This window comes from Procambarus clarkii, chromosome 21, assembly GCF_040958095.1.
Source record: "Procambarus clarkii isolate CNS0578487 chromosome 21, FALCON_Pclarkii_2.0, whole genome shotgun sequence".
NCBI lineage: Eukaryota > Metazoa > Arthropoda > Malacostraca > Decapoda > Cambaridae > Procambarus > Procambarus clarkii.
The window spans coordinates 33,883,123-33,898,989 of record NC_091170.1 but is presented as its reverse complement, the minus strand read 5'-3'; the positions used below and the strand labels follow the sequence as shown (position 1 = coordinate 33,898,989).

Genomic DNA, 15,867 nt, shown 5'->3' with positions numbered 1-15,867 from the left:
ACACCTGTAGCTACCTGAACGGAGAAATGAGACTCCATACTAAAGTATTCTATAAGGATGCTAACCTGCATTCTTCTCTCTTATATACATCCTGTCACCCAACATCCTTACAGAGATCTCTCCCCTATTCGTCAGGCATCTGAATAAAGTGGATAACGAGTGTTGACAGCGCACTCAAGAAAGATATTGATATACTTTGGTCAGTTTCCAAGGACAGAGGATACCCAGAGAGGATTCTACAGGAAGCAGCAAAAGAGGCGGGACCTTCTGAGGACCGGACGTCAGCGGATTCCCCTCTTCAGGATGGTCCTCCCTTCAACGTATATTCCTACAGCATCAAGAACTTACAGGGAGGAGATAAACAAAGTTTGGCAGTGGATGGAGGGCACCTTTAAGGAGCACGGGTACGCCGGAGCGCATCCGATCCCTTGATCGTCACCCCTAAATCAACAATAACAACAACAGTAGTTGCATTATGACTGCAATTAAAAAATAATAATAAATTAATATTATATTAAAAATATATTACTAATAATGATAATGTATTTATAAGAAATATAATTACAGTGTTCATTGTATGTGTAGGTATTTATATGCTGTATAATAGGATAAAAACCCACACTTATGTATTTGTGAAATTTATGTAAAGATTTACACCAAGTCTTTCACACTCTCCTGAGTGCTTTGTCAAGGTCTGAGTGTGTGTGAGGCCGAGATCTCAACATCTCAACGACAAATAATGAAGCTGTTGTCTCAATCTAATCTAGTCTCAACGACTAGATTAGACTAGCCGTTGAGATGGAAGTCTCGTCCTATACCACACACTCAGACCTTGACAAAGCACTCCGGAGAGTGAGAAAGACTTGGTATAAATTCTTTACATAAATATCACAAATACACAAGTGTGGGTTTTTATCCCATGTTATGTTGCAACCCGTTCTCGCACTTTCTTACAGTCAATATTGACTTATTAAATAAGTGCATATGTGACATACTAATTTATTGTGAATATTTTAGTTTACCTTGAAAAGCTTCATAGAAAACACCGACCTTACCTAACCTTCTTAGTATGTTAAGATAAGCATCTTATTGCTTCATAATTACAATTATTATTTAACCTATACCTATAATAGGTTAAGTAATAGGTTAGGTTAGGTTAACCTATACCTATAATAGGTTAAGTAATAATTGTAATTACGAAGCAATAAGATGCTTATCTAAACATACTAAGAAGGTTAGGTAAGGTCGGTGTTTTCTATGAAGCTTTCCAAGGTAAACTAAAATATTCACAATAAATTAGTATGTCACATATGCACGTATTTAATAAGTCAATATTGACTATACGAAAGTGCGAGAACGGGTTGCAACATGTCTGTGAGAAGACATTACCATTACTTATGCTGTATAATGTCACTAATCACACGCAGCTGTATATGTTACAGTTTATAAGTTAAGAACCAGTTTTTTATTATTTTTATTTATATATACTTAAATTCATTCAACATTTTGTAATTGATATATTGAATAATCATGTGTTCAGAAGTTATTAAAGCAAGGGTCAATTATTTGTGGTTTAAATGGCAGAGTTCAGTAACAATTTGAAGCTGGTGAGATAGATTAAGTTGATTCACTGATGAAGATTAGACCAGCCAAGAGGTGGCACAGGCATGAGTAGCCCAATAGACTAAGTCATTAGGATTGAGCACATATAGTAAGGAGTGTGCGGTGTGTGGCAGGACCACATCCAGGTGTGGGAGACCGGGTCGACGGTCAGCTATACTCCCAACACCGAGCTCGACTACGGCACCCTCCTCTGCGTGGGTACCAACGCTGTCGGCCAGCAACGCCGCCCCTGTGTGTTCCACGTCTTCCCCGCCGGTGAGTGGCGCTCCCTCCACGCCCCCAGTCACGGTAATGTTCCCTCTCACCACACTGGCTTAGGCTCATATCTCTTGACACTCTTTGTTTGCGCCTTGGCTTAGTGCTTGTGACATTCCATCTGCTCTCCTCTCATGGCATACCTTGTTCTCTATATAATTTGTAAAAATAAATATACGGTCAGAGATATCTCGCATTTTCCTGTATATGCCCAGTCATTTCTTACCAACACTCTCTCAGTTTAGAGTTAGCCTGGGCTTCCAAATAGCTTTATACTCATGATCACTATCTCCTAAAACATCTTTCCTTTGAACAAATCCACAAGGGCCGTGACGAGTATTCGAACCTACGTCCGAGATCATTCCAGACGCTGCCTTTATCGACTGAGCTACGACATAATCAAAAAGAATTGAAACCGAAGTTCTTTTGACAATGTCGTAGCTCAGTCGATAGAAGGCAGCGTCTGGGATGATCTCGGACGTAGGTTCGAATCCTCGTCACGGCCCTTGTGGATTTGTTCGATGCATCACGCTTTTGTCATTTCTGTGTGTAATCTTTCCTTTCTTGGGAATTTACCACCTTTTACAAATTTACGTTTTCTCCAAAATGCTAAACAGATTAACCCCCCCTTTCTCCCCCCCCCGATCCCCTTCATGTATTGGTTCTTCCTCACCATCAATTTTTCTCCTCCCGCGAGCTTAACGTAAGGCTTCGCGGGAGAAGGTAGCGCCGAGCAGCCCATAACCAGGCTGGGTAGCAGCAGGGCGGACACGGCAGGAACGGTGGCCAGTAAGCCTTACTGATGTTCTTCTCGAGGTCCTCCAGAATACACAAGGACCTGAGAAACAGATGGCGCCACTCCACACGCTGGATTATGGATATACTAAACAGCTAAGCTGTTAAATCTATTGACTAATAACAAAGGGATAGAGTAGGAAATTAATTATCAAATTAAATATATAAATATTAATAATAATTTTAAATAAGAACATTACTAAGCCTGCTTTATCCCAATTAATACTAACGTTATAACCCTCCTCCCCCCACTGTGGAATTGTGTAAAAATTTACATACCTATGGAATACAGTTCAATACCAAATATTCAATATACAGCCCACTCACGAAGGTAATTAAATAAACAAATTCAATTACCTTCATAATCTCTCAACAATATTTCTTTTACACGCAATTCATTATTCTTCTCTACAATCCTGCCCCCTTCTTATACACGTCAACCACTGTGTAGTTGGTTCTTTTCCGTATACTTTTCAACAATTAGTGTTCGTCAAACGGCTAAGTACTCCGACAAGTTCTCCATTGCTGCATCACAATCATTAAATATGAGACTCTGGATTTGTTAAGTGACTTCACACATCGCAATTCAGTCGCGGATACAGAAAGAATATATAATGCCTGAGGTACTCAGGATCACAATAGCGTCCGCATAAGGTACTCATACTACAGTAAGTTATCCTATAAAAGCTTTTGTAATGCTGAATAACGAGACAACTCGGTGACAAATTTCTTAATCGTCATGTTTACTTGTTCCTGGTTTAACCAAGTGTCTTGTTCCAGTAATCCCAACCCTGTGGCATTAACCAAATTTCGTACCCCAGCGTGGATTTAACTAAGTTTCGCACCCCCAACGTAGCTTTAGGTTTTGCACCTCGACGTGGCTTTAACCAAGTTTCGCACCTGCAGGTGGCTTTAACGAAGCATTTCACCGACAGGTAAGCCCGACCCGGTGCACAACTGCTCGATGTATAACCTGTCCGTGGAGGTGGTGAACGTGCGGTGTGTGGCGGGCTTCGACGGCGGCCTGCCCCAGACCTTCATCCTGGAGCTCTACCAGCCACACACCAAGACACTCCTCGCCAACACCACCAACTCGGTCAGTGCTCTTCCCGCTCTCTCTCTCTCTCTTTACGTGTATTTTTTCACACCACAAAGGTGGAATTAAATATAACTTGAAAGCACAATTCAGTGAGGTTTGCAAGTTATTTATAACAAGAATTCATCTATATTTTCAGACATTCCCAAAGAAATGTCTTAAAATATTTCTGGTTTATACCCTCTGGAAGAGGAGGGTATAAACTGGAAACATCTATTCCGGTTTTCCTCTGTCCTTTGCCTTCTGTATTTCCTCCACTCCCTCCTGCTTTTTTTGCTTTTGCTTCACAGCTGTCTCTCCCATGCTGCACCACTGATACACAGCTGTCTCTCCCATGCTGCACCACTGATACACACCTGTCTCTCCCATGCTGCACCACTGACACACAGCTGTCTCTCCCATGCTGCACCACTGACACACAGCTGTCTTTCCCATGCTGCACCAGATACACAGCTGTCTCTCCCATGCTGCACCACTGATACACACCTGTCTCTCCCATGCTGCACCACTGATACACACCTGCCATGGCTGCAGGTGCCGACGTTTTCAGTGGGAGGTCTGCCGGCCGGCCTGGGCTTTCGAGGTGTTGTGTACTCGACCAATGGGAAGGGTGGCAGCGAGGAGGTCAGCCTCCAGGTGTTCACCCTCAAGGATATGGCGGAGAGACGCACAGGTGAGGTCCTGCCATCGTTGACAAGTCCAGGGCGAGAGTGGAAACATTAAGGAGTAGTTTAGGGTAGATCAATCTGGCTGGCATTGAGATCGGTTTTATTCTGCAGATTTGGCTATTTTATTTTATTCGTGTAAATGGTAAATTTTGTTGCAGTCAGTTGGTACATATTTATGATGTAAATGCTTCACATTCAGGTGTAAACTTTAACTCCTAACACAGATGTTGAGTGGTGATAGAACAATAACAAAATGCTGTTTTAGGAAACATGTGTCCAACATGGGGGTCTATTTTTTTTTTTAAAGAGTTTTGAAACTAAAATTATCCCAGACACTCTTCGTTAAGAGCAAGATCCCTGGAGGTTAGCTGCTGCTTACCTATTTCCTACCAATGTGTTAAGAAACTAGCCCATCGTTGAGATAAAAAGTATTTTGGATTCAGAAGGTATAAACCAATTATTGACATTAAAATCCATTTGTCTTGATTTGACATTTAATCCACATGACCATATTCAAAGCTATAACTCAAGACCTGCTTCGCTCACTTTCAGCCCTCAATGTGTCACCAAAAACACCTTGCCTAGCCATGCATAAACCCATAATATATAACAATATTTTTACATACGAGCATCGAAAAGTTTGTCATTAAACTGCAGTAAAGATTCATCCTGTCAACTGGTTGCCAGGTCTGTCAAATGCTGACATTAAAATCTACACAAGACAGTATTTGACTTATAACTAGGGTCGGAGGACGGGTTGAACATAAATATTGACCGCTGACAGTCTCTCTCCTCTCTCCTGGTCATATTGTCCCTGGCTGCCTGCGGTCACAGCGGCCGTCAAACCCTCGCCTACTCAGAACAAGTCATCGCATCACATAAGCCTCACACCGATCATAGCATTAGTGTTGGGTGCCGTGGGCGGCCTCCTGCTGGTGATCATCGTCATCTGTGCTGTCATGAGAGTCCACTACGCCAGGAGAGGCGCCGTGCAGTGCCGGCTGGGCAACATACAGCAGGAGCCCGGGAGTGGCAGCCGTGAGGACGCTGCCACCACCGCCTCTCACTCCAAGGTGTCCCCCACCACCTTCAGCGACGCCATCCCGCCTCCGCCGCCATCATCACGAGACTGTGATGAGAAGAACCCCGACGTTATACCCCAGTCAGGTGAGTAGTGCCTGTACGGAGAATAATGCCAGTCACTATGGCAACGTGTGTCCCATCACCTCTGTCTTTGAGAATGTTGACAGGCTCAACGAAATGCATCTCTTAGCACCAGGTCATATAACTGAAAAAATGAACTTTGGATAGCTAATTTTTCAACTTCCTTCTCAAGTGAAGAACATTATATAACTGAAAAAATGAAATTTGGATAGCTAATTTTTCAACTTCCTTCTCAAGTGAAGAACATATGAAATATAGAGAAGATTCATACTGGAATCATTGATCTCACCCTCTCTTATATTCACATACACAAAACACCACCTACACCCTACATAAACTTATAATAATAAATATAAATATGGATTGGGTTCTATAAATAAACTTAGTTTTAAAACAGCCTATCACTAATAGAGAGAGGAAGCACCACTATAGTATGAATGGGGTACAATGCACTTATCGTTAGTGCAGGAGGCCGCCACACGTCACACAAACGATCACCGGACTGGTCTCCAACCCTGCCCAAGACCAAGTGGACGAGACAGCTAGCACATCTGTGCTAGCTGTCTCTGTGCTAGCTGTCTAGCTGTCTGTCTGTCTGTGTCAGCTAGCTGTCACCCCGGTTCCAATAATGTTTCATACACACCTCCCAATAGTTCATTTATATGTTTTATAAAGTTCCAGGCTGTTTTCCAACATTCAACACTGTTGTTTCTGTATATTTTCCAGCACTGAATATACTTTTTAAACATGTATTTATATTGCTGTTTACACTGTCCTGGGGATGACGCTTTCCTGCTATGACAATGCTCTGCGCATGTGCAGAACTATTATACTGGCAGGGATTCCAAATGTAAAAGTTCTAGACTGTTTTTCAACATTTAACACTGCTGTTTCTGTCTCTCTCCTCTGGGTTATACCATTCACATGGGGTCTTTCTTATATAATTTCCCCTTTCCGGGGTGACGAGGGAAAAAGAAAAATTTGAAGAATTTACGTCAATTTTCTTAGTAAATTCTAACGTAACAGAAATAAACGAAATCCTAGTGGTGCTTACTAGCTAGCTAAATGACAGACAACAATGTATCATGTAACCAAGATACACGTGGCGATGGCTCTCCACTTGTTCCACACAGCAGGAGACTCTACAACAATGCTCCAGTCGCTTCCAGGGGGGGGCCAGATTCACGAAGCAGTTACGCAAGCACTTACGAACCTGTCCATCTTTTCTCAATCTTTGACTGCTTTGTTTACAATTATTAAACAGTTAATGAGCTCCGAAGCACCAGGAGGCTGTTTATAACAATAACAACAGTTGATTGGGAAATTTTCATGCTTTCAAACTGTTTAATAAATGTAACCAAAGCCGTCAAAGATTAAGGAAAGATGTACACGTTCGTAAGTATTTGCGTAACTGCTTTGTGAATCAAGGTCCAGAAGTGTTCCACTTGACTTGTCAGGACTGACCAGACCAACGGAGTGGGAGCATGCAGGAGGTGTACATGGTGTAGACTTGAGCTCTTGTAATGCAGGCGCAAACGTGTCTGCAACTGGCAGAACACACATATGGATCACCAATGAGTGTTTTCCCTCTTTGGATCCTGAATCATATCTTAGGTTACTGACATCTGTTAGACTGAGTAATGGGAGCCAAGACCTGGCTGCCACTCGGGTGACCTGCTGTCACAACATACGAACATAACAATATGTAACATAACATACATGTGTGGAACAAGTGTAAGATGTCTGCACCGTACCCAACATAGAGAAATAGAGAGAGAGAGAGAGAGAGAGAGAGAGAGAGAGAGAGAGAGAGAGAGAGAGAGAGAGAGAGAGAGAGAGAGAGAGAGAGAGAGAGAGAGAGAGTAAGGTTAACCAGCACTTACCTTCACAGAGGCAGAGTCGTGGGTGGTGGAAGGTGTCAACACAATCAGCTCTGCCTCGCTACCCTCAACCTACGCTACACTGCCCAGGGCACAGCACCTGTGCACTCTCGCTAATTACCAGGTAAGTGCTGGCTGCCACTCTGCCGCAGCTAAGTTACTGGCAGAAACAGAAGGAGGTAAGAGAGAATAAAGTGAGAGAGGGAGAAAATGAGCGAGAGACAGGTAGAGAGAGGTGAATGTGAGAGAATGAGAAAATGAGTGAGTGAATGTGAGTGTGGGAACCGACCTGTGAGATTTATATTTATTTAATTTATATGAATTTATATTTACGTTAATTTATATACTTCGATAGCAATTTGTATAATGATAAGTGGACTGTATTTCTGCAATAATCTCATTATCTCACAAATCGATCCTCTACACATTAGGGGGGGTTTATATTAATTTATATATATGCAGCCAATCAAACTACAGTAATAGACTACATACATTGAAAAGGTTCCTTATCTTATTTGTACAGCAAGCTTTAGTCCACCAGGTATAACTAGGTTGTAGACGCCACATTTTCCCTCTTTGAGGTAGCTTCCATCACCCTGGTAACTGATGCACAAAGCATGCTTCCTCGTCTTTTCCTGTCAAAAGGGCGCTAACTGTGAAGCCAGAAACCTAGTATATGACAGGTATTTCAGAGAAAACACTGTACATGGAACAATGAAGACCTGGCTTAATTACCTTTAGTTTGAGGCTACCTCGTGCTCTAACCGGGTCACCCTACCCCTGACATTAATGGCCACTAATGATAGATAAATAAGGTTTCGGTAGAACACTTAACTTGAATTTGTTGACAGCGTGTGATAATGGTACACCTTTGGTTTCCATAACACTTCGTCCAAGTAAAATTAACAGGAGCCGTATTTGCTCCCGTGTACCTCTGGTCTAATACAAACAATGGCTAACACTCCATACTACTGACGCTACTGGCCGACATTGTCCAGATATGATAGGAGCCGAATTTGCTCCACGCGTCTCGGAGGTGACACAACAATGGCTGCCCCTCCTTCCTCCCTGACGCCTGGCCTACATTGTCCAGATGTCAATAAGTGATAGAAGGGTCACATTTACTCTACTTTAATATTGATAATTAAGTTAATTTATATGAGATGTTTTATGATGGTAAAGTCCAAAGACTAATGTATTTAAGAATAATTCCCACCATAATAGGTGGTGAATATAATAGTATGTGGTGATGATATCCCGTTTTCTTTAGACGGTAATTCCACTACAAGTTACGTTTTCTATGGGTTAACTTGTTTATACAATACAGCTATTATCTGTATGATTATTAAATGGTGTCGGATTTTCCGACAGTGAGGGAGTATGTATCAATTCAGTGATCACAGCTGGTGCCCTAGGCCACCCTGCCACCTTGGGCCACATCACCTCAACCCTACTAACAACGAAGCCTGATCAGTGTTGGGCGAAAAGTGCTCAGGCCGCGTAGCGGTGTTCACAGGTAGAGTTCCACCTGATCTTGGCCAGAGCTTCAACGCAGACGTCCCAATCCTTTTACCGGCGAGATGGTTACAATCAGACAAATGTGATGCCGTCTTAGGCGCCTTTAGGGGTTTCAATTTTAGTGGTGCTCCAGGAAAGATTTAAAGTCTCATTGAGGGTACCAGTTAGGACCTTCTGCGAGCCTCCCTTATTGTGAGCCTTCTTGGCCTGGTTGGTAGGACATTGGTCTCATATCCTGAGGCCAGAGTTCCAGTCAGTAATGATCCAAGTGTAAATCCGTGTATGTATATGAGAGAGAGTGTCAGTTTGACTCTCAGAGGTTGTAGGCCAGATGCTTAGACTAGCTTAATTGAGCTATGTGTTACTAACCTTGTCTCCAGTAAGTGATGTTTTGTGTAGCGACAGTTTATGTTAGCAATTTACCTAAAAAGAGAAAATGTTATGGATATTTGTTTCTTGGAGGCACCAGTCAGCTGGCTGTTGAGAGGCCATATATATATATATATATATATATATATATATATATATATATATATATATATATATATATATATATATATATATATATATATATATATATAAAACAGTGTCAGACCATGAAGGAAGGATTAAGACAGGAATTTCCTTAAGTACTTTATTTAATAATACATCTTCAGAAGGATGTATTATAATTATAATCAATAGCATACATTTTTTTGATTTATTTATATACAAGAAGGTACATTGGGGGTTAAGAGAGAACATAGGAATGATGTTGATTTTACAATCTTGTAAAGCCACTAGCACGCATAGCGTTTCGGGCAAATTGATTTATAGTAGGCAATGAAAATGGCCAAAGTTCATCAGATCAAACACTTAGAAAGTCATCTACCAAGACTTATGTGAACATAGATGTTGTAGACGTTACCTTCTTTAGTTAACTGTATGCAATTGTTTTACTGCTAATACCATATTTTCTTTGTGTGTACGCATCTTACCAACAGCCGTGTGCAGCCGGCGACGTACAGTATGCTGAGCTGGTGTTAGGAGGCAGCAGCTCCAGCCCTCAGCACCCTGACCTTCACAGAGGAACGAGTAACCCTCAGCACCACGACCCCCTCAGAACTACAGCCAACCCTGCACATCAGGACCCTCAGAGGGTGATTTACGCCACCCTGGACCACAAGCGCAGCCAAGCTCACTACCCACCGTCACAACAACACCCATCTTACTCATCACAGCCCGTCACCAGCACCTCCACGCACACCCTTCACCAGTCTAACCCCACCCACAGTGGGCAGTCACAGACGGCGTCAACACCGCATCCCCTCTGGACACCCTCCTCTGCTTCCATAGGACGTCGGCACTCCCTCAGGCACGATCCCCACCCTGGTGACCCGGAGGCTGTAATTCCACTTATCCTCAGTCAAAAGGAAAGCTCTGTATAAAAAAAAAAGGTACGTCATGGTAGGCTGGACTTCTTATACACTGGTGTATAAAATAATGCATGAAGATAAAGTCAATTTTATTCAGGAAAAAAGCTAAGCTAAGACTGCTACTCCCTCAGGCTAAGCTAAGACTGTTGAATAACTGATAGTTATCAATAAGAGAGATTCTGTAGCAGAATATAGAATTTTGGCAAGTTAGCAGAAAACAGAGTAAATAGTAAATCCATGTTCGACAAAGCCTGACAGAAGGCTATAGTAAAGTGGAGCAAACAATAATTGTATGGTGGAATATGTGGAATAAGACGACACTTAGATAAGTGGTAGAAAACTGCAAAGTTGAGCCTTGCACCAGTCACCTATCATTTGAAGGTGTGATCAGGTCTGACTGGAGTCACCTTTATCCATTACTACTTACAAATTCTTATCTAACACACTGACTGTTAAATCAGACAAGGTCAATAATGGCAACATGTCTGGAGAATTGTACTAAGACTGAGAAGAGAATAATTTTATTTAGTTTAAAGGAGGAGTTAAACATAGGAAAATGTATCGCAGGCTCTTTAGTATGTCCGGGGAGAACCTTAGAAGTAAGGACAGTATGAGAAAGATTAATAAATGGAGAAAAAAAGAATGATTGTATTCTCAAGTCGATTGTGTGAATGGTACTACACAATCGACTTGAGAATGATCCAGGACGGACCGAAGCGTCGTCGTCCCTTCACTTTCTAGTGTGTGTGTGGTTTGGTCAACATATTTCAGCCACGTTATTGTGACTCCTCGTCTGCAGTAATAAATGGATTTTCTGATCTTAAAGATGGTATTGGGCTCCGTGTTGAGGCTCTGCTAGCAGCACTTGAGGAGCTTACCAACGATCACCAAAACTAAATTTCAGCCGGTTGTAATTTTGTGAAGGAAGAAGTGTACTGAAGGCCTCGAGAATATGCTCAAAAATAAAGCTTCATTAACCTATGGTTCACGAAATAATTTTGTGTATATACATTTTTGCCGTATTAATTGCAACACTGCACGTAATTTAAACCTTTTATAATTTCACCGAAATACGTTTACATATCCCCCATTGAAATTACAAAATATATATAGTGTGTTGTATTACAAGGTCTTACTTGTGGCAGTCGTGACTTCCGGCCCGGCCATCACAAGCGTTATACTACAAGGTAGTGTACTGTTGTTGTTTAAGATTCGCTACTTGGAACAAAAAGTCCCAAGTAGCACGGGCTATGGTGAGCCCGAAGCGAAAGGTGGTGTAGTTTGTGACAACTCTGGATAGTCATCAGCCCCAGCCAGCCAACCGAAATTATTGTATTAGTCTAGACTCTGGTGGATGCGCACTTCTTGCCCTTTCTTACTCGTGAGAGCACATTTTGTGTTTTACATGTAGTCATCCAATTGTTAAGTGATGACTCTGACCTTGATCACGCTGCACATCAACTATCAGAATTTCTGTATCCCAAATGAGGTATGTTGTTGTTGTTGTTAACGTAAACTAACCGATTATGCCCTTAGAGTTCACTTTGTTCACTCACTGATATATATATATATATATATTATATATATATATATATATATATATATATATATATATATATATATATATATATATATATATATATATATATATATATAATTTCTATATTAAAACTTCTTTACCCAAAATTACAACATTGGTTACATGCAAGGTACAAGGTTGGTTGTCAACGGTTGTCGAGCTCTTAAAAGCTCCTCAGAGGGCGGGCAGAATCTATGGATGCAGTATGCGATTTCCCTCTGTGTCGCCACGTTGAGGTGCTGAAAAAAAGCTGGTGGCTCTAGGATCTCTTGTTTCAGTTGCCTTAGAACCCAGCTTCTTCAAAAAATTGGTGGCACTTTTACCCCAGGCACTGAGCGTCTTTGAGGCAATGGGGGCTAAATTGTAGTGGTGATCCAGGTCTTTGTATTTGCAGGACTTGACTGTTTCCCTGTGAGTGGCAGCACCACCTGAATGTGCAACACTGAAGGCAACGTAGGTGGTAGCCAAGGCTGAAACGCATGTGTTGTCTCACACCAACTATCTACCATTCTTTCAGGGTTTCACTGTGATCCCACAAGGGCGACCAACCGTCTCGTCAGTGTTGTGGGGCATTAGGTAATGGGGCTCTCTCTCTGCTGGACAACCAGCTGTGGGCTCCTCCTAATGATGTCATTGACTTCCCTGTGTCTTGAGTGCCATTCCCCTGTGCTTTGCCAAAGCAGGCCATGCTGACCAGAGCAGGCCATGCTGACCAGAGGAGGCCATGCTGGCTGTACTGTCAGCCCCTGCCTCGCCACAAATACACCTATATTCACTGTGAATTTGGGGAAGCTAAGCGGAAAGCCACTGCCATTTGTAGAGCCTGCGGTGTGAGACGTGTGCCCGTTGCTGACATTGAGGGTTGCTAATAGGAAGTCACCTGCATGGGGGAGCTGCTATGGCTCTATATTTAGCAGTGTCCTGTGTTGTTTTTGCAGCTACTTGGCATATTATAGCCACTCGGTCTACAATGGGAATTTCTTACCTACCCAGCTGGATTGCTTGTGGGCTTTAGATGGTGGTGGTTGGAGTGCTGGTTTTACGAGAGACCCATTTGGTGGTGCGGTGTATAAAACTGGGATCGTGTACTCCTGCCTGTTGACCTAGGTAATCCAGTAGGATTTCCTTCACCAGGTTGTCAAATGCTACTGAAGAGGACAGGAACGCTGGAACAGCCATTTGTGTTGCTGAGCGAACAACAGAAAGGAAGGCAGGATCGGAGGCTTCTTTCCACTGTGAGTCATTGAGAGAAAGGTTAAGGGCTTTTCCTAACAATGATTTCAGCAAGCTGTCGTACTCCTCCGGCTATTGATAGATTGCGAACATCTAAGAAAGTAGGTCAGGCTGGAGAGGGACAAGCGATGAGGTGAAGTGCGACGTGAGCATCAATGTCTTCAATCCTTTCACCCATCCTCTTCAGGTCAGCGATCTTCTTACCAAGGACCTCGTCGATGGCCTTCGCTTCATGAAGAGCCCCTATGAGTGTACTGTCCTCACGTTTGGGTGTAAGGATATCAGGCAAAACACCCTTTGTTCGATCTATTATGTGCTGGTTGGAAGAGGTTACTTCGCACTTGGAAGAGTTCAAGGTGAGGCCTAGATTTGCTCCTTGCTCCTGAATTGTTCTTATGTCCTCGAGGAGGGAGTCCAGAGAGCCAGCTAGAGTACCATCGTCCAAGAACCAAATGTTGAGCTCATTGAACCGGTTTTCAGTGACTTCTTTAATAACTAGACAGAAAAGAACAGAAGCGAGGGATCACCTTGTTGTCACCATCTCGTGAGTCAATTTCGTGTTTACCAAATAACAGCTTCAGGTCCTTGCTATAACAAGAGCGGACAAATGGGTAGAGGGAAGGGAAATAACTATGGACAGCTTGGAGTACTGCATCCGTTCTTCCCAGGTTGAAAACATTTTTTAAATCCAGTTTGATCAGGGAGCCTCTTCTGTAATGTCGGCAATGAAGGCTCTAGCAGCGTGAGGTGCTGCCTCACACCCTTTGGGTATACCAAAACCGAGCTGTTTTGGCTTCAGCATGTCGGCTGCTGCCTGGCTAACTGTTCTTGCAGCAGCCTTAGGGACGAGTTGCTTATATATTATATATATATATATATATATATATATATATATATATATATATTATATATATATATATATATATATATATATATATATATATATATATATATACCGTCCAAGGAAGGACGTCGAGAAAGGGAAGATAGGAGGAAGGGGTGGATGGATGAGGGGAGAGGGAAAGGAGATAGAACGAGGGACACGGGAAGCGGGGGGAGGAGGAGTAGGAGGGAATGTTCGGATTGGGGAAGGCCGGGGAGGAACCGATAAGGGAAGGGCACCCGGGTACCCCATCCGGTATATGATTAACTGATCAGTATGATTAACTGATGCACCAAATGGACTAGATATTTAGCCAAAATTAAATTTAAATGTGTCAATAGCACTGAAAATGGATGACATTTTTGCAGCAATTCACGTAGTTTCGGAGGTCAGGGCTCTAACCTCGAACAGACCAGACACAGATATTTAAATTTATAGATATAGACACGTGCATTAGAGAGCGCGAGGAAGGCAATGCGGAAGAGCAAGAAATTTAACCTCAAATTGTTCAATAACTAATCAATTTTTTCTCTCAGCAGATCTATGGTGCTAGTGTTGTAACTGGAACCTGTGCATATCGACAAGGGAAGATATATTCAAAGGCTATATTATGTGTCTTCCAGTGATGTGAATTTTCGACCAGTCACAAATTTGGCGCGTTTTTAGCAGGTCAACTGGCTTTCCATCATCAACAAAACGTAGAAGAATTTCACTTGGAAATTTATTGCACGACTGTTGTTGAAAAAACTCGACTCTGAAGGCACAGAGGCGAAGTGCTGACACAAAATTAACAGTACTGAGTGCTGTGTTTGTTGGGCCGAAGCCGTTAGCACTTTTTATGCTGTGTTGAGTCCCAGTGTAACTGTTACAATTTATCCATGAACAGACAGAAGTGATTCTATAATTAGTGTCAACGGGAATCACAGCATTTATTGGACATGTTGCTCTCATTGACATGATAAAAGAACACCATCGGGAATCACAGCATTTATTGGACATGTTGCTCTCATAGATATGAAAACAGAACACCTTTTTGTGTATGTTGTGCTCAGGTAATTGTAAGAATTTTTGTATTCTAAGGCACGCTGTGGATTGCTTGTAGCGGCACAGTGAGGCTGCTCCTCTTACAAGCGACCATGACAGTCAGCTGGTGATGACAGTGTTAGTGGCTGTGGACAGGAACCTCAGTATAGATGTGTTGGAATCTCCTTATAGATCCAATAAAACTTCTTATAAATCAATCATTTGAAATATTTTCCTCCATTTACCTAGGTTTATAATTGGATGGCCATTTAATGGAAAGGTTTTGTAAAGTGTTGACGTTTAAAAAAATTATTAGTTATCATTTCAGAACTATTATATTTTGTGTAAACTTGAAAATGCACTGCAGGCGCTCATATTATTGTGCAACCTGTCATTCTGTGCAAAGTAATATATTAAAAAGATACTCAATTGAACATAAATTTAAGCAGATTTTAAATGTTTTTAATTGCATTTCCTGTTTTTTTGTAAACGAGCAGACTTATGCAGAATTTATAAACATTGTTTAAACACATGCAGTTTTCCATGATTATTTTCTAATAGTAAGGAAAAACAAGCAGAAAAACGGATGTCATTGCACTCATGAATAGAACGTAATGGAAGTGTGAGCAAGTGAGTTTATTATAGGAAAGATAGTATTGTAATATTAAATACAAGAGAGAGAGAGAGAGAGAGAGAGAGAGAGAGAGAGAGAGGGGGGGGGGAGACGAAGGACCC

General features: G+C 42.0%; 1 protein-coding gene across 1 annotated transcript in view; it reads left to right on the top strand.

The window, feature by feature from the left end:
- The window catches only part of LOC123760618 (protein turtle homolog B), a 223,250-nt gene extending 207,900 nt beyond the window's left edge, over nucleotides 1–15,350 (top strand). The window contains exons 10-16 of the mRNA XM_045746344.2: nucleotides 1,737–1,878; nucleotides 3,609–3,769; nucleotides 4,304–4,442; nucleotides 5,272–5,604; nucleotides 7,493–7,605; nucleotides 9,983–10,435; nucleotides 14,649–15,350. Coding sequence (XP_045602300.2) covers nucleotides 1,737–1,878; nucleotides 3,609–3,769; nucleotides 4,304–4,442; nucleotides 5,272–5,604; nucleotides 7,493–7,605; nucleotides 9,983–10,426 — 1,332 coding nt within the window. The 3' untranslated portion in view covers nucleotides 10,427–10,435; nucleotides 14,649–15,350. The remainder of the gene's footprint in view (nucleotides 1–1,736; nucleotides 1,879–3,608; nucleotides 3,770–4,303; nucleotides 4,443–5,271; nucleotides 5,605–7,492; nucleotides 7,606–9,982; nucleotides 10,436–14,648) is intronic.
- Nucleotides 15,351–15,867: the final 517 nt, after the last annotated feature.